Source organism: Hydractinia symbiolongicarpus, chromosome 6 (assembly GCF_029227915.1).
Source record: "Hydractinia symbiolongicarpus strain clone_291-10 chromosome 6, HSymV2.1, whole genome shotgun sequence".
Taxonomy (NCBI): Eukaryota; Metazoa; Cnidaria; class Hydrozoa; order Anthoathecata; family Hydractiniidae; genus Hydractinia; species Hydractinia symbiolongicarpus.
The window spans coordinates 23,966,388-23,991,686 of NC_079880.1; the positions used below are offsets into that span (position 1 = coordinate 23,966,388).

Here is a 25,299-nt window from a genome sequence, read left to right on the forward strand (position 1 = left end):
TCCTTTTCAAACGTACTACGAATATTGCATCCAATACTTCTTTAATAATGAATAATTAAAGTGTTGAAATTCTTGTCATTGTAAAACGTTAAAACTTGTCAGTGTCACAATCAACGAAATATTTCCATTTATAACGCCTCTGCTTTTAGCTGCTAGCTCATCATTTACGTATCCACTGACTCCCTTGATGTTACTGCATCAAAATAACTCATGAAAGCACAAATGCATGCACTTTTTTGTCAGATAGGGCATCTTAAAGCTCCAAAAAAACTTTCTGATTGGTTGTTAAAGCAGCTTTTTTAAAAGTAACTTACAACTCTATACCAATTCTCCTGTGCCATATTTATTTGGGGGTGTAGACCTTCTATACTCAGGTTGTCATGCGCAAAACGTTTAGACTTTATTTTTCAAATCCCTTACATAATGCCTGCTGTGCTTCAAGTCAACTTTGTTTTTTTTTCTAGGCTCTCAGTTATCATAATTTCCATAACTCCTCTTGTTAAACTAACACTGAAGGGCTGCAATATCTTTTGTTTATATTAGTTAAACAAGGCTCATAACCCTGCAGCCATTGTCTTGCACCTTTTAGACCATTGGTGGCAGGAGTAAGCTTGTCAGTATTTCTTATATATATATATAACATTAATAAAAATGGCAGCTAAATAAAGCAAAAAGTAACCTGAAAATGTCCTCTACATGTGGCAATGCAATTCAGTTGTTATTGTAAGTCCACTGGCTTACTTCCCCACATTCATAATGTAACATATTAAACCCCCAACTTTAACTTCCACCCACAAATGTCCAAACGTTAAGCATGACAACATGAGTATGCATGACACCCTTTACTATTGTTTAAAATATTTAACCCTGAACTGTAACTTGAAATTTTGATACTCTATTTGTTTTTTGGTTAACTAGTCGATAAAGCCCGCAGAAAAAATAATAAAAAAGGTCTGTCATTTGAACTTTGATGATGACCCTCCATACACTAAAATTTCTCAGAAATTTATTTGACCTTTGCTTCCAACTGATTAACTGATCAATGCAATGTATAGGATACCTTCAACAAGTGACAAATAAGGTTTTAACAATTTTGCCGACACAGAAAAGACAAACCAATATACAAAAAATACAATACAATGCAATACACTGATTAAGAAAATGCTTTTAACTAAGGGTTGCAGAAATATTTATGTTTGAGGTTTTTTGATGCTTGATCACTATTGATGCCAATTTGGTGACATGTTGTAAAGTATGTGAATGTAGAGCTATGTGTGTGTCTTTTTATATTGTTTCTTGCAGCAATTTATTATTGCAAGGGATTACAGTGTTCATCTTCATCATCATCATCATTCTCTGCTTAACGTCTGTTTTCCATGCTATAGCATGGGTTGGACGGGGTATATTAATGACCCTCTTCCAATCTTATCTAGACTGTGTTAGATCTAAACTCAACTTCCTGTGTATCAAGTCTGTCCTTATAACCTCCTGCCAAGTCTTTCTCGGTCTGCTTCTGGGCTTTGCCACAGGAACTATCAAGTCTCTACATTTTCTTACCCAATTATCCCCCTCCATTCTTTCCAAGTGCCCCAGCCAATTCAATCTTCTTATCTGGATAACATCTTTAATTCTACGGATACTTAGCCTGCTTCTTAGCTCATCTGAACTATTTCTGTCTCTCAGACTGGCGTTACACATCCACCTAACCATTCTCATATTCCTTTCTAAACGGTCAAGATCTTCCTGCTTCACTGCCCATGTCTCACTACCGTACAACATAACACTTCTTACACAGGCCTCATACAAGAACCTACCTTTTAACTCAATTGACAAGACTCTGCTAGTCAACAAAGGAAGTAACTCTCTGAACTTTTTCCAGGCAGAACCTATCTTGCAAGTAACACTTATTTCACCACCCCTTCACTGTCCAACATATCACCTAAGTAACAGAAGTCTCAACTATCTCTAACGAGCCACTGTTGTACATAATTGAAGCTGGAAATACTTCATTCTCTATAATCTCACCTTTGCAACGCTTCCATACAAAGTAAATGTAAGCTCTTAACCTTCCACCAATACTACTGTACTTCTTATGTACCCAATGCTTGCAAGTCTGACAAAAAATGGAGTTACTATAACAACCCCTTTCCTGCAAACTCCACAAGGCCACTTTCCAGCTACAAGATCACACTTGGCTGCAATGCTACTAATCATGACTTTAGACTTTGCTGTGTTCACCATTAGCCCTTTCTCTTCCAGTCCTTTCTTCCACTTCTCAAACTTTTCAACTAATTCTAGTTGAGGAAATAAAATATTATGTATGTAGAAGTAGTAACATACATTATCTAAGCTTTACATTACATCCTGCATACTAAAGCATTAGATTTAAAAAATGACTAATTCATCTTAATTTTTAAATAAAACTGTGCTTCCGTTTTATTTCAAACTTAAGATGAATAAGTCATTTACTAAGGTACCAATCCTAGTCATTAGCGCACACAGAAGAAGTGAAGACTTTTTTCAAAGCTACATTTCATTGACTTTCTAATGGTATCAGTCCGTTTGCATTACAACAGTTTTATCACATATTCACACCAACATGAAGTTAGAGATATTTTTCTAATACTAGTAGGAACATTCGCTCTTTAAGGTAAAACGATTGCCCGTGGGACCCAAGTGAAATGATTTTGGACTTTGGCGTAATAATTGTGATAAAAGAGACATTTGCACAGCGAGATTAACATTCTTCCCACTTTAGAATGGCTATTTGAACTCCGCAGTTAGATTGGGCGCTGTGCTAATGCTTTATTTAAAAATTAAGATGAATATGTTTTAGAAATTAACAAGAGTAAAACTTTGCTTTAGATTTGATGAATTTAATCAATTTCAGTATTTTTCTTTGTAGTCTTCTATATTATGTTGTTATGCAACAAGAAGATGTTGATAGAAGTTCTTTTGAAGTTTTGAAGTAAAATCAAAGTTTAGTTTTAATATTTCAGAAACAAGAAAACTTGTTAAACTTGGAACAAAAAAAATTGCATTATTTTAAATGTCTTTTTTTTTAAGATGGCAATAAAATGAATTAAGATGGCGAGTAAAGAGGAGTTACTTGCAAGTTTGATAGAACAACAAAAAGTTTTAACAGAACAAAGCGATGCAGTTGCCAACATTGAACATGGTAGTAAAACCCGTGGTGATGGACACAATGAGGGAGAGCAAGAGTACGTATACTGGGCGAGGAGAGGAGAGTTAGAAACCGCAGGTGAAGTAGAGGTGTGTAGCAGCACTGGATCAGAAAATCATGAAGGTATTATTTTGACCTGACAAAATTTTGTTCCATTAACTCGTGCAAACTTTTGGAATTTAATCCTACGCTTCTTGTACTCGTGTAAAGAAATATTTTTGGATGAACAAAAAAATACACTTACTCAAGTTAGGAAAGGATATATTTTGTGGAAACGTTTTTCTATTTTCTCCCCCCTCCCCCTGAACATGATTAGTAACAGACCAGTTTGAAGTGCGTAATTTAAAAAAGTGCCCAAAAACAAATAAACCACAGTTTGAGTCGGAAAAAAAAATTAATCGAAAAATTAAGCCGCAACTGAAATTTTGTTTTTGGTAGCATGTATTATTTAGTATTTCTTGCATTGTGTATTAATCTTTAGTAAATTAGGTTTAAAGTAAGAGTACAATACCCTAATTTCAAATGTTAACCCAGAAGCGTTTAAAGTTGTTGCACCCAACAATCCTACAGCAGCTTTGTTCTAATTATCATTGCAATGATTTACACGTGTATAATTTTCACAGAATTTTCTTAACATATTCGTGAAAAAAATGCACGGGAATTGGTTTTTAATTTACGATTCGTGAAAAAACAAGCATTTTCAGTTCACATGTAGAATCAATCAAAAGCAAAGTTTAAGCAATGCATTATTTGTTGTTTTTTAGGTGCTGAAATTCTGGTTGTTGACGAAACTTTACAGGGACACACTACTGAAGTGTCGACGAGTGAGGAGAACGGCATAGTTAACGGCGTCAACGAAACAGTTAGTAACACGTTAGAAATTGAAGATTGCTTTCCGAAGTACGAGGATCTGGAGCAACAAAGACGAATGGAGGAGAAACGCGAGACTGCTCGTTTGCAGGAGCAGATCATGAACGAAGAGTATCAAAAGGCTATCGGCTATTTACTCTGTTCAAGTAAATCGAAAAGTGGCAAGCAAAAGAAAAAACAGACAATGACGGCATATTTATTTTTCTGTCGTCGATATCGCTCGAAAATAGTCGCGCGAAATCCAAAGCTCTCTTTTGCGCAGATTAGCAAGTTGTTATCGCACATGTGGAGGAACGCTTCCGAACAGGAAAAGAACATGTACCGAGTGAAGCTAGAACAACATCGTACGAAAGTCAACGCGATCGTTGAGAAAAATATGATCGAGAAAATGAAAATGGTAAAACAACAGAAACTCGTGGAAGAATTAAGACGTCAAAACGAAGAAGAAGAAGGTGGTCATGGTTCGGTTGAAAACATTGAACTGGCTGAACAAGAAACTATAGTTGAAGATGGTGAGACTGACCAGGGAGGCAGGTTGCAAATTGTTGAATAAGCCTCGCTCATTGAGGATATACAAAGTGTAAATAAACATGTTGCTAAAAATAACTCGAACATAAGCGACCACCTTGGTTCCAGTCTTTTCCTTTCAACACCACGCTGGAGTTTTCAAACTATTTCTTAAGTTTCATCTCGTTGGAGTCAAGACATTCCCTGGAAAATACTTTCAATCCATCTGGATAACAGATTTCCTAACCAGATAAAATGGGTTAATTTTTACGAAGTTATAGGATATGTATTTATTAATTTATCTGCTTATCGCTGACTAATGTTCAGTACATCTGTTGGCGGTACAGCCATGTTCAAACCATAGTGATTAGAATGTTTATTTTACCGAACCATAACATGAAGCATCATGGGAACGCCCCCAAAAATGCAAAGCTTTTATATCCACTCAAGATGAGAAGTTGTATTTTGTACTGACGCTTTTATCTCGCGTTTTTGTGTACATTATATGTCGTTAATGAGAAGAAGATAGAACGTGTTTATTTTGTTTCTTCTTAACATATTCCGATGTTTTATAATTTAGAGGTTTTGGAAAAGGTGATGAGGTTCTCGTTAGAGGGAGGCGCTATGTCACACGCAATCTTTTGATAATGTATGCTTATTTTTTGTGTGCCGATTTTGGCGAACTTAAAATTTGCCCTTAACTTTTGATTGACAAGAGACGAGGATGTTGTCAAGAAAATTAGCTGAGGTGGTGAAATTTGCAAATCAATGTGACTTGAATACATCGATATTAAAGTCATTTTAATTATTAATTTTTGCAGGGTTATCTTCTCACTCTCTTAAATCACTTTGATTTTTTTCTACACACTCTTCGATAACATCACACCTAAAACCCAAAATTTAAAAAGGCACTATGTCCTGTAAAATAATTATACGTTTTCAAGTATTTCAAATCTCGTGCCCATTTGATTATCTCGGTTCAACACCAAAAAGTCGGCACCCCATGTGGAAGTTGACATTGATTAGGAAAATTGAGGAAAATGAAGGAAAACAGTAGCCAAAATGTTTCTTTGTGCTGAGCACAAAATAGTAAAGCTTGGGATATTTAAGAAATCTGTAATCTGTAATGAAGAGCGAAATCACCGGCTACCGAGCAATTTTATTCTAAAAGTTGAAACTAAAAAAACATCAGATCAAAGAAAGATCTTTTATATATTACCCTCCAAAAAGTATTTCTTTTGGTTCATCTTCATTTTCATCTTCATTTTCACCAAGTTCATCATTCATACTGTCTTTCGTTGTGTTAGTAATTGCAGTTTTATTTGTAACTGAGTAAAAAAAATTCCCTTCTGTCGAGTTCGTGATATATTTACTTGAAATCATGCTTTTGTGTTCGTCTGCGATGTTCTGCTTTTGTTTGTCTTTCAATATTTTTATATAATCGCGCTCAGATAACACCAAGCGTTTACACAAAGGTTCCATTTCAACTTGGATTTGTTGATGCAACACATTCACAACTTCGAACGCATTCTTCACTGTAGTGTCTTCAGATGAATTTCGAAACATCACTTTCTCCTTATATTTATCACTCGAAGAGATTGGTAACGAAGTGGTACTGGAGAAATCTGAAATAAATATAAATGATGTTAAGATTAGAACATCAAATACAGAATTTTTTTTTGATCATGTCATTTGTACAATGAAGCCTCTCTAGAGCGGACACTATTAGGACCTGAAAGAGTGCGCTACATAAGGGTTCTTGCTAAAAAACCCTTTGTCAGAGTGGGTAGTGAAATCGACGGTAAAGTGAGTTACAAGGGCGGTTTTAAAAGATAAAAGTACCTAAAGATAGTATACATTGAAATATGCTTTTTTCATTCTGGTAGAGAGAGAGGTCCGCTACATAAATTTTTTGTTATGAGAGTTTGACTGTGATTTTATATGTTCTTGACAACGTTGGTGGCCGCTGTACACGGTTACCTTATAAATTTTGCTTTACAAGAATATCAGATTGGGATTTTAGGTACAAGATAATACGTTTAATGTTTATAATAACAGAGAATCAAGTATAATGATCAACCTGGTTAGAATTTTAGTGTTCTTATAAACAAGCTTGTGAAGGATGTCTAGTTTAAGATATTTGATTAAAACAAGATCACCAAATTTGTATGTAGTATTTCATTTTCTAACATTGAAAAACAAACATGTGAGGGCTACTACACAATTCTTATCATTTCTGTATTTTTTAATCCATATAAGCAGCGTCCAAATACAGTAGTTGCTTAACGTTTGATTTGTCACTGGAAACAAATTTAATACACCTTTCCCGAATTTCATAAATTATAATAATTATGACGTCATCCAAAATTTTATAATGGTTCTATGCTCTTCAAATAAAGATATTCAGATAGAATATCAAATTCTCATGACAAAACTAAAGCTTTTAGAGCAATATAATATTCTGGTTGGATTTTATTTAGATTTAAAAAAAATAATTATTTTGAAAACGAGGTTATTATTGGAAAGCTCGGCTATATGAAGGGTTTGACCGTAACTTCCCGTTTGCAATTGAAGCACTTAACAAGCACTTGTTCTACCTTTTGCTAAGGAACTTAGGGATAAGAATCATTTTTAGTATCGACCTTTTTAATTGAGTTTGACATAATTAGGAAATTCGGGAAAGGTCTATTACAACAGGATATCAATAATAATGTCAATAACATGCTGAGAGTATTAGATGTTCCATTGAAAGTTAAAATTTAGTGCAAAGGAGAGATAACACTTGTCATAGTGTTTTCTGAAGCTAGCAATGTTGAGTATTAAATATGGTGTTATATGTCCAGTACTAATATTTAAAATTGTTTGGTTGTAAAAAAGCGCATCTACAAAAAACTGAAAGTAAGAAGATTTTTATTCTCAATTTAGAGCTATCACAACTGTTTCATCTGGAACAATGAAATACTTGGCATATAAATAGACATATGTTTTACCTCTATTTGGTTCCAGACACTCCTCCTTCACGCTGTTCACCAAATATTTCAATTCTTTTACATCTTCCCAAAACGATTCATCTTGATGGTTGATTCTCTCCCACAGTGTTTTATTAAAGTAGTTATACATATACGAATCAGCTTGATTCCATTTCAAAATCGCATCCTGGAAGAAAAATGTAAAAATATATGTATATTTTTTTATAGGACTCGAGTTTTACCTTGGTATTAAATAGCGATAGAATGCTACCTCTAGAAGAAGAAGCCTTGGGACGAGAAAGAAAGGTATATAGTATTCACTAACATTTCCTGTAGCAACTTAGTTTAGCACCGCGGCGGTTAAAACAAACTCAAGCCCAGTCCCCATTACAGTGACAGCGAATTTAACATTGAATAGCAAATAGATGTATACCCTGTAGCGCTTTGAGACAGAAAATGGGACACGTACAAGCGTAATACTATCCTACAGTGGAAATCATTAAAAACGAGGTTAAAGAAGTTCAGAAAAATATATAATAGGAACATAGTTACACAACTCACTCCATCCACTTTAGTTATGTTGTTGCGCTGTTTTCGTACACGTTGTTTGATGTATACCATGTCGCTGAGTTGCCAACATAAAAGCCGTTGTAGAAGAACGAGTGATTCATCAATGTATTCATCGAGTAAAACCATATCGAGTTGTGCATCTAACTCGTCAACGATGAATTTGAGTTGTAACTCTGTTTTGTAATCATCGTCTTCGTATCCAAGATCAAACAACTGACCTAACAAACTGATGCAGTTTAGTCTCTTTAACAATAGCCGTCGCCTGTCTGTTTGTCTGTCTGTTACGGAAACACGAAATGCGATAGATAAAAGACGACTAGTTACGTGTATTGTTGAACAATAACCTCGTTTCCAGGGCTTTGTTTTCTTTTTTTTTACTTTCTCATTCGCCCGTTTAATTACATGTAGTAACAGGACAAGTAAAACTTTCAACACCCCTTAAAAATTAATCTCTTTTATTCAATAAAGATTTGGCTGGAAAAAGCAAAATACATAAAGAGGAAAAAGGCTGGTTGCAAAATAACGGCGTATCTGCACTTTGTCACAAGGCCTGGAAACAAGGTTGTCTACTGCGACACATCATATATATATATCATGTTATTTAAGATTTCATAGTTGATAGCCAAAATCACAAAATAAATGTAAGCTTCTTATACAACTTTCCTCGTTCTCAATGTATCTTAATACATGTATCTTGTATGTCTTAAGATGATCTGGGATTAAAGTTGTAAAGAACCTAAATACTTACCATTTTTAAGCAAATGGAAGACTGGGTCGAACATGTTTGAGGTGTTCATGATCTTGCGTATGTACATTGCTGGATTTTGTACGAAGTCGCTAAACTGACTTGTGTTGGTATTGATGTCGCGCATGAAAAACGATACATCCACATACTCATAGATGGATTGAAAATGTGTCACAGGATTTCGGACAACGGCAATTTTGACTGCATTTTTCGCCACAGCTGAGTGGATATTGTGTTTACTGTTTCGTGCAACGTTTATCATGAAATTCGGTGCAGCTTTATTTAGTAAGTTTTTTGCAATATAAGAATGATGAAACCGCAGTGGCCAATAATACTGAAATGTTGGTGCATTCGGTAAAGCAAAAAACAAATTGTTGTGATCGCCATAACGGTAAAAAATGTTACTTATAGTATGACTACCAGTTCGGTGTGAACGCAAAAACACTAGGTTTTTTACTGGATTTTCACTGTTACACTCGGTTACTCTAAAAATAATAATTATGCTTTTATATATGATACTTTAGTGGGTAGAAACATACTGCATAGTAGACAAAAGCATCTGCGTAACATAGAAAAAGTTTACCACAAATTTAAAATAACCTAAGAAGTCTCAGGGACGAGGTTAAAATTTTTTTTTCTTTACAGGCTCCGAAGTCCTGCTTTCAAAACAAAAAGAGCCTGGGACCAAAGTTGACTTGTCAACAGGCTATTTCTTTAACGCTGGTAACCCTGCTAGAAATTCCCGTAAGAATCCGCAGAATTGAAAACAACCTCGTTGCGAGAGCATCTTGTCACGTCCCGATGTCACAAAAGATACAAGATGCTTGGGCACGTGGTTGAAGCCAAAAAAGAGAAGGTTGGTATTTTCGTGTTTCTGTACATGGCGGTTATATAAAGAGTAAAAAGCTGCCTCAACCTCGTCTCCAGGACTCTTTTATGCCTACGCTACCTCATTCACAAACCTTGGTTGTTTATTCAGGAAAAACTTATATGACTGTGGTACAGCATTCTCATCTATCGTTGGATCATGCTCTATACTGCTTTGGAAATTTTCACGCCGAGTGCTGTTCTTAAAGACGAACTTCTTTTTAAAGAATTTTTTTCTTGAGACGTACGGAAGACTGGCTAGAATTTTGTTTAATGTGTCATAATTCAGAAGCACGTCATCAAAATTTGCTGCCTCATCACCATCTATTGGAGTGTTGAATCTAAAATAAATCTGTGTTGTTATGACAGATGAGCTGCAAGGCTCCTTTCATTATTTGACGTTAGCAAGGCAGCAGACTTGACTCAGTAATTCAAAAATCTGATAAGCCCAACATCTTTTGGTGTTAATTATGTAGAGGCAAAGTTTAATGCATTGCATTCCTGTCTGTCAATTGCACCAAACAATTTTCTACTTTTACCAACAAATAAAATCACATTTTGCCGAAAAATTCTTAGAAATACTATTAAAAATGAAATTACAAATTCTTCTATTTATGAATAACAATTCCAAAATGTAAACTGACAACTCATTGTATCCTTTAGATTCTATTTTTGAGGAATTCTTAACACACTACAAAAGCAAAAATCAGTAAAAATCTTAGTTCGCAAAAATAAGTAAACATGGTTGGTCGAAAAATAAAAATATAATGGTCGGTAAAAATATTAGTCATTATTTCACCTGATCCTACAATTTACAGAGTTTATTTTTATGTCGCACAAATAAAACAAACGTATTTGAAAAATTTTAAAAGGGTGAAGTGTAAAAATTTGATCAGTAATTCTACAATTTAAGAATTCAGACTTTCCTAACCAAATGGCCAGAATAGAAGGAACACAGAATGAAATTGAATGACATTTTGCTCAATTTGAAAACTTTTCCAGCTCATCAAAATTAAAATTGTAAATGGAACGTAAAACTAGTGTTTATAAAAAAAAAAAATTCTGAAGAAATGCTAGTCATTTTTCTTAACAATTTTCTTAATTTTCACAGAGTCTGTAAGAGAGATATGCACTCAAATACATGGTTTTAACACAACAGGAGATTTTAATGAACAATTTGTCGTTTTTTATCCATCATCTGAAATTTTTATGCAGTCTTCTGATTTTTCAGGTGATAAAACCGGAATGCCATGACATAATCGAAGAAATTCTAAGACACACCAACTATCACACAACATGCATACACTTGTGCTGTACAATTTTAACAGATTGATAGACGGTCCCTAAAAATGCTGATAGTCCCTGAAAAGGTTTCTCAACAAGTTTCCTAATTTTGGCAGGGGCTATTATGAAAAGATCATCAACATATATACAAGAAAAGATGAAATATTGCTCTTTCGTCTTTTATTCAATATCTAAAAACTTGTCAGTTCCGTTCAAAACGTGAATTTTTAAGTTGTCTTCCAATCTATTCCTCCAATCAGGATAACCTGTTCGACATTTGTCCAATTTTCAGGTAATAATACCTGAATACCATGGGAGGTATGAGTAAAAAAAGTTTCTTACTTAAATATTTTACAATTACTAAGAGTTTTTTTATATTTTAAATGCAACTAGTCGGTTTCTTATAGAGTGGTTTCTTACAAAAAAAACATGCACTTTCTGAGGTTTCACAAAATGCAGTGAGATTTTATTCCTGTCGAGAGTGGAGTATTGATGTCATATAACTTTTCTTACGCTGCGTTCGGTAATAGCGTAGAAAAATATCTTACCTTCGTTTTCCAAATCCGTTCTCTTCGTAAATAAATTCAAATCTTCGTTTTTTATCCGTCCAATTTTGATTGGTGGAGAGAAAGTAACTAAAACACGTGACAAGGAAAACGACGACTCCAAAAAGAAAGAGGCGGAAAGTTGGAAAACCTCTTTTTGTTGTTTTGAACGAAAGACTTTGAGTGGCATACATACTTACTGAAAATTCTTTCTCCTAAATGCGCACCATATTGTTGCCCAAGATTGAAAGATCAATCTTTGCGTATGATACCCACGCAAACCGCATTCGCTCAAAAATTCTAAAAGCTATTGCTTCAAACCACTAACGCGATAAACCAATCGGTGTTTCATGCGATTTTTTTAAAAGTAGAGCAGAGAAGTACTGTAAATCATCTGATAAATTAGACAATAATAGCCATTGAAAAATATTTTTTGGTACTTTTCGGGTTTGTAAACAGATCGAAGAATGAACAAAAAGAATATGTGTCTATCGTTTATTTAACCTGTCATATTATGTACAAAATATTAAAAAATGCCTTACCTGCAAATGTTAAAGGCGCAGGGGTTACATTTGAAAAATATTGTGAAAGTCACATCAAGTCACACCAAATAAAAAAGGTGGACGATTGCAGAAATAATAATAATTAATTAGACACAAAATTTCCCTTTTTATTTCAGAACTTGGGAAAACAGTTAAAAATGAAAGCGTACTACATGATGTTCAACATCATTATCATGGAGGAATAATATACACTTAACTCAATAGATGGCCTATGTTTTATGGAGCAAAAGTTTTATGAAAAAATTAAACAATCTCTTTCGCCAAAAGATTTGAAAAACACGTAACAGGCACCATTAGTTCAGAGCACACCTAAAAAACGTATGCGCAACAGTACGATGTAAAATTTTGATATTATACATAATCTGAGTTGACATTACTGCTGCAACTTTACATCAACGTGGAATTTGTAGCACAAACATAAACATCTTTGTTCTTGTTTTTGTCTGTTTAAATTTCACCAAACACATCCAACTTACACGTTTCGTTACAATGTACACCTCTTATATTCACTGATTATCCATGCGTTAGCCAACGAACAATTCACCAAGGTAGATTTTTCGATCACTTCCACACGACATTACTGCAAAATAGAGGAAAAACATTGTAGCATATCCATTATAGTAAGATTTCAAAGCACTGCCATTAGATTGGCTCGTCGGGCAACTAAAGTTTTGATTTGTTGTGAACAAGATATGGGTTGAAAACACATAAGGAGAGAAGTGACTTACAGATTGGTTCATCTGGGTGAAAATCAACATCATTGACAGAACCATTGTGTCCAGGTAACTTGTATAAAATCTTTCTTGTGACTGTATCCCACACGTAGACAAATCTAATAAACAAAAAGTATGTCAACATGTCAATAAGTAAGTATAAAAACGATATATATAAATCATACAACAATGTACAAATTTAACACCTACCTGTCAGCTGATCCTGAAGCTACATATCGACCATCAGGTGACCATGTACACTTTAGCAAGTTCTAAACGTAGAAAATTAAGACACGGTAAGCACGCTCCTATCTATATAATTTATAATTAACTTTGTCTGTGACAGGCATAATGCATGTTTTTGTTTTTTCTCAAAGTCTCCGAAGAAGTTATGTTATTTTTCCAGAATTAGGACCGCGGGTTTGCTTTGTTTATGTCACCTACTAAAAACAAGTTTATTTGATTTGCTTAAATAATTTTAACGGACGACTTTTGAACAGGGTTCCCTTTGACACAAAAAACAAGCTAAAAGAAGTCATTAAAAGAGTTCGCACTACACGTAAAAAAATAAAGTTGGAAGCAAAAGTCGATGTCGAGAGAGTTTGAGGTGGGTTAAAATTTACACAAGATTGGAATTCAGAAAATTTGAGAAATTTGATACTTTTTAGACGGTCAGTTTTTACGTTGCAAAATGTAAACAAAAAGCAACAAAGTACAGAGATGTTAGTGATGACGACACTTTCAGAAGATAAAAGAACACCATAAAAATTTACAAGCATCTAAGCTTATACAACATACTGTGTCAATTTTTTTATAAAAGCCACAACATAGAAAGTAAAACACTTTAACTGGGAATAAAAATTCATTGCAAAGGGTTTAAACAGGATTAAAATTTGACAAACGTTAAGGTACATAAAATTTGCAAAGTTTAGAAAGGAATTGATGCGTAGAACTGACGAAGTTTGGAGAAGGAAACTGCATGCTTAATCACAAAACAAGAATTACAGCACCACGTAGATATTTTTTCTAGGAAAATAAAATTCAGTGAGCTTGCATCGAACTGTTTGGTGGTGCTTAACGCAACAGCTAGAGACGAAGAAAGACAGCCTAAGTTTGGACATTACAGATAGAGAGGAAATTTCAGTCGAATAATGAATAACTGGTTTGTCTTAGAGATGGAAGTACTTCCCATCCTCTTTTGTTATGCCATTAAATATATAACAAGAGTTAATGGAATACTGGAGTCAGGTAACACTAATATTTCAAGAAGCAAACATTCAAAATTGAAGTTTTAAAATCTCAGATAATTATTCAAGAACTAAAGTTTTATTGCGGGCATTATGGGGGAATATTGACCACTGTCGACGCATTGCCTTCACAAACTTAAACAATACTTTTGAAATTTTTCAGAGGCTTAGTAAAACTCCCTTAAAATTAACAATTGTTATCCGCATTAAAGACGAAGTTTAAGAATATGCAAAATTACAAAACTTTACAGATGTTACAGCTAGAAGCTTTTCTTCCCACACTGCAACACACACTAGCAGAATGGAATATAATTTTACTGACCTTTTCGAAGTTGTGATGTGCTCCCATGAACAACTTTAAACAACGTTCAACTGGAGCGAAAGGACGGATATCCCAAATTCTTACTAAAAAAGAAAACATTAATGTCAAGTGATACAGGTGAATTACTCATCGTGTCTCGTAAAAACAAAAATTTAGTATTGGCATGCATGCGAATTGATCGTCATAATCCTTCTTGTTGCACATGCAAGATTTTTTAATCGAGTTACATCCTTGATTGATAATTCATTAATTCACTGATAAATTTAAATAAAATTCCCTAATTCCAGGAATAAAGAACTGTGTAGCTTATTATATTTTCTTTACAGATACTACTAAACAGGTTTTAAAACAGACAATTACAAATCCTGTTAATAAAGTCAGTATATATAATAAATACAAATAAATATAATATAGAGCCCTCCCAAATTTTCTTCATAAACAACTGATTTCTTGTCCAGAATCCCTGAACTAGTGAAAAAATTGGAAAAACACAGGAATAAAGCCTCGAAAATTGACTGACATGTTGTTGAATCAACCAATGCTATGATAATTTATATTGTCCAGTTAAGTGAAGTACCCTATCTCCTAAAGTCTCCTAATATATGTAGGGGTGTTGTAAGCACCAGCAGATATTTTTGCATTAAAAGGTGTGAAAATTAGATCCTGGTGCTTGAACTAACAGTCATATGATTGCAACTAACCTGTGTTATCCATAGAATTTGAAAGTAAAAACGATCCATCTGGACTCAGTCGAAAGCCCGTCACAGAATCTGTGTGACCTGACATACTAAATAATACATCATTCTTGCGCAAATCCCAAACCTACAAGGAAAGTTATATAACTTTTTTAGAGGTTTTATATGTTCAGTTACAAAAATACGTTCAGCTACAAGAACAATAGATTATAGTTTGAAAATACTGCATAAAGACATAGTATCAAAAAAAAAAAATGCGTATTAAATATTCCACTGTGACATATAAGCACCTGTAAAACTAAATTGTGATGTGTTTTTAATCATTGTAAAATAACAAAGCACAAAGGGTACTGTCTGTTCATGTACTGATGCCTCTGCTCTCCTGATAAGCATAAAACCTTATAGAGCATAAACTGTTCTCATGTTTATAGGGACCTTGAAGGAATTTTTTTTGGAACAAGTTTTCTTATCCCTATCCTCCTCTTCACTGTCTTTTCAGCCAACCAATTTCATTTGTGTATCTAACTTGTGCATCATTGATTCAAGCCTGCATCAATTTTGTGGAATAACAAAAATTTCTGTTAACTTAACTGTTACAAATATGGATGTAAATCTTACTTTGATCAGGTTATCAATACCAGCAGACATTATTTGGGATGAATTGTCATTAAAACATACTGCTGTGACCTAGAAACAAGATTAAGCAACGCAATTTTTTACATCCACTATTATGTATATAAGTAGCTAAATCTTGTGTGTTGGTAATGAAGCTCCATATTTTGTAAAATCACTGCGTATCAGTGTTATATGCATACAGCAACTAATCACACACGTTAATGCATTTCTGCACAGGTAAATAGAATTTTAGTGTGATGGATGAAATGTCAGGAGTGGGATGTGTTAGGTGGTTGCGGTGCACATACTTACTTGGTAGGTGTTTTGAAATGTCTGTACTGCAGTCTTCTTTCTTCTGTCCCACAACTAAAACAGATGATTATACAAAATAGTTATTGTCAAAGAGTATTTTGTAATAAAAATAGTCTTCAAGAAAGTAATTTAGTTTCACGTTTTTTAGGTATAAGACATATTTTTCCTAATACGCCACAAGCAATGTATCTTATCATTAAGAAATGACAAGCTACTGGCTAGACACAGTTTTCTGAAAACAGTTTTCATACATGAATGGGGCTGACGACATCATCAAAATTTCATTTAACCCTAATATCTCCATAAATTTTCATTGGGAGCAAGCATCTGACCATTTACACTATCTTGATCAGTGTTTCAACGTTTTATGCAATAAATACGGATTGGTAATTGATTTCATCATCAAATAGTATCCTCGTAACCTCCCTATTGAAGTGGATTTTTCCAGAAGTTATTTAACTGTTGACAGGAGAATAAAAAATATTTGTAAATCACCTACCAGTTAATTTCTTTATATTATAAATTGTTCTAACAAATCTTACCTTTACTGTGCAGTCATCTGAGCCACTAACCACAAGTTCCGGACCTCGTCGAGCAGGACAACAAGAGTTTACGAATGATGAATGCCCTTTAAACTTTTTAATTTTTGCACCAGTATCATAATTCCATAATGCAATAGTTTTGTCTGAAGAACACGTAACCAATGTGCTAAATTAAAATGAGGGACAAATTCAACAATACTGTGAAAGGTCTCAGTCTCACTCTCCAACTTAGCGATGAAGTGCGATGATGTTTTTACGCTATAGTTACGAGCTTTTTGTAGTTATGCGATTTTTGCAGTATAAACAACTTTCCAACGTTATTACCAAAGAGTGCGTAACGTACTCTTGCCATTTATTTTTCCACCTTCAACCAAATGATATCTTCCATTACCCATGATAAAAATTCCCTTCCTTTTTCATTAGACACCACTTATAACAACTTCACATTAACTTTGCGCAAAATTCTATACAACAAGTCGAACGTTGCGTTCGATGATCAATTTCAGTTACATTTATTTGACCAATGAAAATTCAATTAATTTTACTGGGTTTTTCACTCGCAACATGGGATTTTCCCCATTCTGCAAATTACAAGTGTAAAATATGGAATGATCTTTTTATAAACATGACACCGGTGGCTTTGACGCAACTTACAATTTCTTTGTTAGGTGAATGAATTAGCTTGTAGTAGTAACTTTTTCCAATGAAATATTGCGAAATACGGATGTGTCTTTCACATTAGCACTTTTTATAACACCCCATAATTAATTCAAACGTGTGCGGAGCCGTGCGCGTGCGATCGCACACCATTCTTGAACAGGCCTGAGGTCTGTGTTTCTGCTGGTTAGTTTATAAAGAAAAGTATTTCTAAAAATGCTAACTGCAAAATTATCTTTTTACATAGAGGAGTACAAAATAACCTACTAACATCAGGCCTCACCAGGAATGGCATGCAATCGTACGCACCCACACATGCCATATTTTGTTTTGCTAAGCGACAAGTCCGCCAAAAAACATCCATAAAATACCTCAAAAACACTTGCACGGCATAAAAACTGAAAATTAGTTCTATAAATCAAGTATATTTCTGATAAACGTTTCTAGCTAGATTCAAGATAATTTAATTCATTGATTAACAAATGAAATTACTCTAGACCTATCTATTAATACAAAACATTTTTCAACATGTGTACTACGTCTACCATATTGATTTTTTTGACAAATTTCTAGGACTATGTAATAAAAAGACCACAAACCCACTTTCAGATTGCGTCACATTTAAAAAAAACAACTCTAAATCGAAAAATAGAAAAAAAAGATAAGCGTAGAAAATGTATCGTTTTCAAATGAAAAGAAAACTTTTAATTTTACCAATGTGGGTAGTAAAATAAGATCTAACAAGTTATGCAAAAAGTTTCATTATAGCAAAGTTAGACACACATGCAAAAAGATTAGAAACTTTCTTGCTGGTGTTTAATTAACAATGCTTTACTGCAGGTAGTGAACAAAACTGATTTTTTATTTATGTATTCTGAAACGTAAAACAGTTGACTTGTGTTTGTAAATATTATTTAAAATGAGATTAATATAAAACTTATTTTCATTTGCACATTATTTTGGCTATTGGAGATAAGGAAGTTAAGACTGAGACAGTCGCTAGATCAGACGTTCAGTTCTTGTGTTTGAGGTTCACAAGTTTAAAAGTCCACAACCTACGCGTACAATAAAATTTCTTGATGTTTGAACATCGCAGGCCAAACTATTCTGAAATTAGTAATGACGTGCAAACGACCGGACATCATCATTTGTCTTCCTGATAAGGCTTGAACATTGCCTATTCACAGTGCCTCTTCTTTTTATGGATTTGTTTGGATGCGTAATATTTCCTAAAAATACAACAACTTACTCTCCATCAGGTGTATAGTGCATATCCAAGATGGCTCCTGCATGTCCTTTTAGTACAGCAAAGTTTTCACAATCACCATAAACATTCCACAAGTCTAAATTTTTTTTATAGAATATACAGTTTCTGGAAGTCTAAATGCTCTATTATATGCTGTTAAAAATATCAAGAACGCACAGTGTAAAGATTTGCGTTTTTTTTTAATAAAACATCATATCATGACAAAGTATACCAGTATAATTCACAAAGATCTTTTTGCTACAGTTTTTATTTTTAGAAAGGTCTGAATGATAGTTATCAAGTTTACTCTTTTGCTAATACACCAGGATTTTTTATATGGTACTTACATATTTGCCTGTCAAAACCTGCTGATGCAAGGGTTTTTCCAGATGGATGAAAACGGCTGCAAAATATTTCTCCCTGAAATTAAAACATTTTAGCTTTTTTACTTTTATAGAACAAGATATACTTTACTGTAGAAAGAGATAATGTTAAGAATTTTTATAACTAAAGGGCCTCCTCAACTTTTCTAAACTGCTTTACCAATCCTTGGTGAAGATGTCAGTATTAACTGGGGAAAACAGTATTTTAATTATGCTAACTAAACTTTAATTATGCTAGAAAATTTTATTTCTTACCTCATGCCCTGTCAATAACATGATCGGCGCTTGAAGGGATGATGATCTTGACTAAAAACGAAAGACATGCCGTTATAAATTTGTATTCTTTTTTTTCTAATCACTTGACCCTCAGGGGCTGTTCAAAAATGATCTTTTTTAATGGCACATGAACGATTGATACTTGAAACCCTTTCCCATTCAGTTATTAGACAACTCCAACTTGATTAGTTGTTCTACGGGCGAAATCAATAGTAGATTACAGTTGGTCAGCGAAATAAAAATAATTTTATCGAGAATGGTATGGTCAGAACAACAACAAAAATAATAAAAAATAACAACAGAAGAGGGTGTTACGGCAAGCACATTCTTCTATGTATTTTCGCATGACGCAAGCAGTTTGTAATTTTTAGTTGCGAAGGAAAACTAATACTTTGTCTCAATAAAAAAATGTAACTAGCACCAAGGTGAAAGGATAAAAATACTTGCATGCTCAAAAACTTGTTTAACAACACAAGAATTTTTCTTGTTGCTTTGAAAGTTTTACAGCAGGTATATTCTTGGGCTGTTTCGAAATTTATACAGCAAGTTATTCTTCCCCTACTTAAAACATGAAAAAAACAAAAGTTATTTTGATAAAAAAATTTAGTGTTCTTTTAATGGTTTTTCCGCAATCTATTGTCAACCAAACTATAGTAGTTTGGTTGACAATATTTAAATCTTTTGCGGCATTAAAATAATTTATTTAAAATTCTTAATGGAGGAGGGTGTTACCACAAGTGTATTTTTAACATATCTAATATTCAAAACAGAGGAGGGTGTTGCGACAATAATAACCTGTCTTGGTTTTTATCATTAGTATTACTATTTTAGCAAAAGTAGCTAATTTTTGTTTAAAAAATTTAGACCACATAACTATTTTTGTGATTACAAAATTATTGCATCGCACATTTTAGTTTCATCCCAACAAATTACCAGGAACAAAGAATCAACTGCAAGTGGCCTTAGCAATGGTGCAGTCCTATTAGAGTCAGCATTCGGCATTGCCAACGGAATTGCCGACGTAAAATACCGTAGTTGCGTCTGAAAAAAATTGCCGACGTAATTTTGTTGTGAACTTAAAAACAACAACTTGTTTTCAACATCAAAGAAATCAGTAAGTTAGGTCATTATCGCTAAAATTATTGAAGTTACAGAAATACCGTGGTGCCATTCGATTCGGAATAATAATAAAAAAATTGTATATCGTATTAAAAAGAAGTCCGAAAGTTCTCTCTTCCACAAGACACAGCAAGCAATAAGTCAGCCCTGCCCTCGGTTTTGTGAGGAGAGATGTTCTGTGAAGACTCTAAAATTTTGTGAGGGAAGATGTTCTGGAAAGACTCTATAAATTGAGTCTCCTGTACAGTTCTGCTTCATGGTGAACTGTGCCGGTCACAAGCATTTTTGAAGCATGTCACCGGCGACTTCTGTGATATACAACTTAATGATGCCCTGACCTTCAGTTCGTAAATAGCACGTGCACAACGTACTTCCTAATCATCATCATCATCATCATTCTCAGCTTAACGTCCGTTTTCCATGCTAGCATGGGTTGGACGGGGTATATTAATGACCCTTTTCCAATCTGATCTAGACTGTGTTAGATCTAAAATCAACTTCCTCTGTATCAAGTCTGTCCTTATAACCTCCTGCCAAGTCTTTCTCGGTCTGGCTCGTTTTTTACTCCACCTTGCACAAATATTGGCCCTGTTCACCAGTATTTTTGCATATTATTTAAAGGGGCAGTTAAATGAAGTTGCCATCGTAGCCAAAGCTGTTTGTTTCTAGATAATTACGACAATATGCTAGGTGATAAAAGTTGTTTCCGACAATGGAAACCCACATTAACTTCCAGAGTAAAGTCATTAGTTTCCTGTCAGTGCAACTTTTTAAAACAATGTCAAATTGTGTGCCACATGTCAATAAACATGATATTTAACTGTAACTAATTTCGATAGTGATATTATTAAACAAAAACAAAAAAAAACAGCAAATGTTATATTTTATTAACTCTATTACAGCTAATGGTTGTTGTTCATGAGCGTATTAAGTGTTTATTTTACAGTTTTGCATTTTTTTGTAAAATGATTAATTCTTTTAACCACAATAAATTTTTTTTTAAGGATACAGTGCCGATCGGGAGTAACTATACACAAGTATTAAACTACGGGAACAAGTAATTTCTTCTGTGGGTATTCCACGAGTATGCAACGAGTATACTGCACGTACAAGTACGTCAAAAATACTCGCACATTTTTGATACTGTACTCACACTGTACTCGCTAGGGTGCACCAAGGGAAAATGGTAAAACTAAACGGTAAACTTTTGCGATATTTTCTAAAAATGTGTTTCAGTGTTTATGCTATCATTTTTTTTTAAATTAATTAAGACAATGTTGGGTTTCACACAATCTTGTTGTCATATTTTTAATACAAAGAACAATGTTTTGCATAATCTTCGGGAAACTCCATTTTGACAATTTTCAAATAAAATACATCATGGCAAGGTTTAAACAGTTTTTGAAAGAAATCCCACAATGTTTAAACAGTTTTCTAATAAAATATAGTAATATTATAGGCCATTGTGTTTTCGTTTTTTAAAAGAACTCAATACTTTACTGCACTTAAATGCTTTACCTCTTTCTCTAAATAATGATTTCCACACTCTCTCTAAAACACGATTGTGGAGATTAATTTTTCTTTTGTGTTGAATGTTATTCTAATCCATTTACATCTTTGCAATCACATTGAGCATATAGAATTTTTTTTAGGTGTTATTGACATGTTTTTTTTACCAAGCTAGTGTGCAGGACTAAATTGATAAATGCTGTTAAAAACAGTAAAAAAAAATACAACAATTAAGCTTAATGATATTTATTTATTCTTTCTTTTCTTTTTTATATTCGCAACTTTTAAACACCAAGTGGCCAAAAAATGTGAAAAAAATTTTAAAATACAATTAAAACACACATGAAGCTTTGTCCTTCCCATTACTGCCACTCATTTTATTATGCACACTATGATTAATAAGATAAAAATGGATAATAAAATTATAAAAACTTGAGAAAGAATTTTCCGTACATCGCTGTTACAGACGATCTGTAATAATTCAATATTTTGTTTCTTTTTAAGCATTTTAAAGACACAGATCCTTGATACATGTTATTTTTAAATATGATATTTTTCTAAAAGAACATACACATCATTCTCACTGGATTTAAAAACTTTCTTGTCAGACACGTGTTTTCTTTCGGTTACTTACAAAACAATTAAATTAACTGCAATTTCCATAGTTCATTGTTTAATTTGTGCATGCGAAGAGATAGGAATGTTTAATGTAGCAACAACACATTTAGCTAGAAGCAAAAAGCACTTAGAAAACAGAGGGTTTCCTCATTAATTAACAGTATTTAAATGTAAAGTTATAAAAAGCCATTACAGAAAAGTTTACATTTTTATGTAAACTAAAAAGAATTTGCTGCAACCTAAAAAAAAATAATGTAAAAGAAAATGTTCTTTGCTACGATGCGAAAACAAAGTAAAAGCTTTCACAATTTCTAAGTTAGCAGATAAATGTGAGTTATCGACAAAAATTATGCTACAACGAATTCCCGTTTTTTATCTTATACTCGCACACGCACTCACAAATCATTCACTTATTGTACTCGCATGTGGATGCTATACTCGAGGGTACAGAGTAGTATACTCAGCGATTACTCATACTCGTCTTGCACTGTACTTGTCATTTAATGTACCTGTACTCGTATACTCAGGTATAGTTACTCGCGATCAGCACTGTATACTCTAGGATCATGCGTTCTGCCTAATAAGGTTGAAATTTATATAAATAAATAAGAATCTCTACCATATAATTAGCTGGACTCGTTGGTTGATATTATTGTTGTCCTTTGACTATTTTAGAAAATCACATTCTGTACTAACAATAGGTCAGTATAAAGAAAGACATTTTGTTTAAAAAACTCTCATATAATTATAATTATCCTGGTATCCAGGATAGCCAGATCTGGGAGCAGTAAAATAAAGCATTCCCAGATCAGGAGGTTTAAAAAAGGGATGTAGCCACAATGTTATTTTCGACACTTATATATGTTGTTGATACATGGTCACTGGGGAGGCCCTTGGACTTGGAATACTATTCTTGCGGTCGGATTCGCGTCATAATACTGGTTGAACCAATCATGGGCCAGTATGCAGGTTAAGCAGCCATTATGAAACGGTGTACAAATGTCGTAATCATGTTTTGTGGTGAAACCTACATAAATACAATAATGGATTTTACAAGGAATTCTTTTTTTTTTCTTCAGTCAAATCTTTAAAATGTTTTAAATACTGCTTAATATTTGTCATTTTGCCACATTTTAACGCCTTTTTGTTTGCAAATTCTGTTTAATTAAGGTTGCTACTGTGAAGGTTTGACCCTAAAGAGTTCACTTTGTACCCCATGAGAACATTCCGACCACAAGAATTTGCAGTAATACAGGGTTGCAAGGAAACTCACCATAAGAAACCCTTGTTTTCAAACTTCTAATGCCAGCCATATTTACGAATACATGACAATAATGTCCAGAAGTCTGGATTTTTATTTAAGACCATTGTGTGGAAAAGTGCTTGGTGAATTTTTGAATTTTTTGTCCCCTGGTTTAGCGGGATATCGCTGCTAAGATTCAGACCCCCTCCTCCCCTCTTTTAGCGGATTTCCGTCTGTGAAATACACACATTCGGATAAATCTTGGAAGGCTCAGGGGCGTGTTTTGTAGATACAGTCCACAAACAAATTTTTAAAATTTCTCAATCCTTATCGGATTTTTTTTTCAAACTTCAGACCCCCTCCCCCCCTTAGCGCCAATATCCCGCTAACGGGGCCCGAAAATTTTTTCGAAGGCCCCTTAAAAAAAGAGTGTGCCGATAAGCCGCAAACGTCCGCATATATAAGGGCGAGTTCGGGCGACTTTTCGAATTAAATTGAAGGTTGTCTGCCGAAACCGCCCACACTTATCCGAACACGCCCGGAACATTCCCGAAATGCATCACCTTGTAACATAAACATGGCGGACGACAGTTGAAAGAACGCGCTTGAAGAGAAAGAAGGTAATAAAGTTTATATATAAGTTATTTATCAAGTAAATCTTATCAAAAACTATAAAAAACAGTCCTTTTAAGAACTTAGCTACCATATAGTTAGTTCATTTTAATTTTTATACCTTTTTAAATAATTAAGGAGAATTTTTATGGTGAATTTTTTTTTTCGGGCATTGTTCGGGACTATGCAGATTTTTTCGGGCAAATACCTGAATTTTTTATAAAACGCCGAACTCGCCCGAAAACGCCCGCACTTTTTACGCCGTATGCGGCTTATCGGCACCCTCGTCTTGAAAATGTTTATTTTTAATTCCGGAAATAACCAAAAAAACAGGATGACTCCAGAGCTCTGCTTTAAACCATACAACAAAGGCAATTTTTTATTGCCTGTTTTAATTGAAGCGATCTTGGTTCTGTTGGGTAGCTATGTACCAGAATGTTGCTTGTACCAGACTGGCTAAAGTTCTCTCCTGACTGTTGAGTCAAATATAAAATTATCTAGTTAAAAAGTATTACCACAGCCGCAAGAGACTTTTGTTGTTCATTTAAGACTTCTATCTCATTCTTCTGCTTTTTCACTGGAACTAACTGCCCTCCTCCAGTAGCCTCCAAAATATCACCACCAAAATCATATCTTCTTTTTGTGCCGCTTCCAAAGTCCGCCATCTTGTTTACTGATATTCCATGTGTGTTTTCCGGGTTTTTTGTTTCGGATTAGAATTATTCGTTGGACCTGCGATCCTCTCCGCAGGGCATCTATATGAGGCCACTTTATTTATAGACCTTATGCAACCCTCATAATGGGACCACTAGCGAAATTTTAGATGAAATTTGTAGTAGTGTTACCATTGAATCAATGTTGACACCGCTTTCCTGCGAAGCGTTTAACTATTCAACTGCTATCGTATCCAGCGACGCACGTGCTTCTGTCGTATCCGGCAAAGGTTTCTGAAAAAAAAAAAAAACAACAACAACAACAACAACAACAACAACAACAACAACGAGAGAAGAAACCAAGACGGCCATGTTTAGTTCACGCCTCTCGTTTTTTTCATGCTTAAAAGGTATAGGTCGCTAGTTCTTTTAA

General features: G+C 34.0%; 3 protein-coding genes across 3 annotated transcripts; 1 reads left to right on the forward strand and 2 right to left on the reverse strand.

Moving 5' to 3' along the window:
* Positions 1 to 3,037: 3,037 nt before the first annotated feature.
* On the forward strand, positions 3,038 to 5,100 carry LOC130647732 (uncharacterized). The gene is made up of 2 exons (XM_057453688.1): positions 3,038 to 3,307; positions 3,949 to 5,100. The coding sequence occupies exons 1-2, from the start codon at positions 3,088 to 3,090 to the stop codon at positions 4,605 to 4,607; spliced, it is 879 nt and encodes a 292-aa protein (XP_057309671.1). The 5' UTR covers positions 3,038 to 3,087; the 3' UTR covers positions 4,608 to 5,100.
* Positions 5,101 to 5,700: 600 nt separating this feature from the next.
* On the reverse strand, positions 5,701 to 11,885 carry LOC130647730 (uncharacterized). Its single transcript, XM_057453686.1, has 6 exons — positions 11,545 to 11,885; positions 9,808 to 10,053; positions 8,849 to 9,330; positions 8,092 to 8,318; positions 7,552 to 7,717; positions 5,701 to 6,186 (listed from the first exon to the last, which is right to left on the reverse strand). Exons 1-6 carry the CDS (start codon positions 11,733 to 11,735, stop codon positions 5,777 to 5,779), a joined length of 1,722 nt encoding a protein of 573 aa, XP_057309669.1. The 5' UTR covers positions 11,736 to 11,885; the 3' UTR covers positions 5,701 to 5,776.
* A 137-nt stretch (positions 11,886 to 12,022) lies between these two features.
* Positions 12,023 to 25,093, reverse strand: LOC130647731 (U5 small nuclear ribonucleoprotein 40 kDa protein-like). Its single transcript, XM_057453687.1, has 12 exons — positions 24,729 to 25,093; positions 19,092 to 19,142; positions 18,801 to 18,873; positions 18,457 to 18,550; positions 16,551 to 16,716; positions 16,009 to 16,062; positions 15,700 to 15,768; positions 15,088 to 15,208; positions 14,387 to 14,469; positions 13,028 to 13,089; positions 12,833 to 12,936; positions 12,023 to 12,684 (listed from the first exon to the last, which is right to left on the reverse strand). Exons 1-12 carry the CDS (start codon positions 24,876 to 24,878, stop codon positions 12,629 to 12,631), a joined length of 1,083 nt encoding a protein of 360 aa, XP_057309670.1. The 5' UTR covers positions 24,879 to 25,093; the 3' UTR covers positions 12,023 to 12,628.
* Between the last annotated feature and the right edge of the window lie 206 nt (positions 25,094 to 25,299).

Coding starts and splice junctions, on each gene's coding strand:
- LOC130647730 (XM_057453686.1), bottom strand. CDS start 11,735: ATGTATGCCACTCAAAGTCTTTCGTTCAAAACAACAAAAAGAGGTTTT. Junction 9,331..9,807: donor TTCCTGAATAAACAACCAAG/GTTTGTGAATGA, acceptor TATTATTTTTAG/AGTAACCGAGTGTAACAGTG. Junction 7,718..8,091: donor ACATAACTAAAGTGGATGGA/GTGAGTTGTGTA, acceptor TTTTTCTTCCAG/GATGCGATTTTGAAATGGAA.
- LOC130647732 (XM_057453688.1), top strand. CDS start 3,088: ATGGCGAGTAAAGAGGAGTTACTTGCAAGTTTGATAGAACAACAAAAA. Junction 3,308..3,948: donor TGGATCAGAAAATCATGAAG/GTATTATTTTGA, acceptor GTTGTTTTTTAG/GTGCTGAAATTCTGGTTGTT.
- LOC130647731 (XM_057453687.1), bottom strand. CDS start 24,878: ATGGCGGACTTTGGAAGCGGCACAAAAAGAAGATATGATTTTGGTGGT. Junction 18,874..19,091: donor TGTTATTGACAGGGCATGAG/GTAAGAAATAAA, acceptor TTTTAATTTCAG/GGAGAAATATTTTGCAGCCG. Junction 14,470..15,087: donor AAATTCTATGGATAACACAG/GTTAGTTGCAAT, acceptor TTTCTTTTTTAG/TAAGAATTTGGGATATCCGT.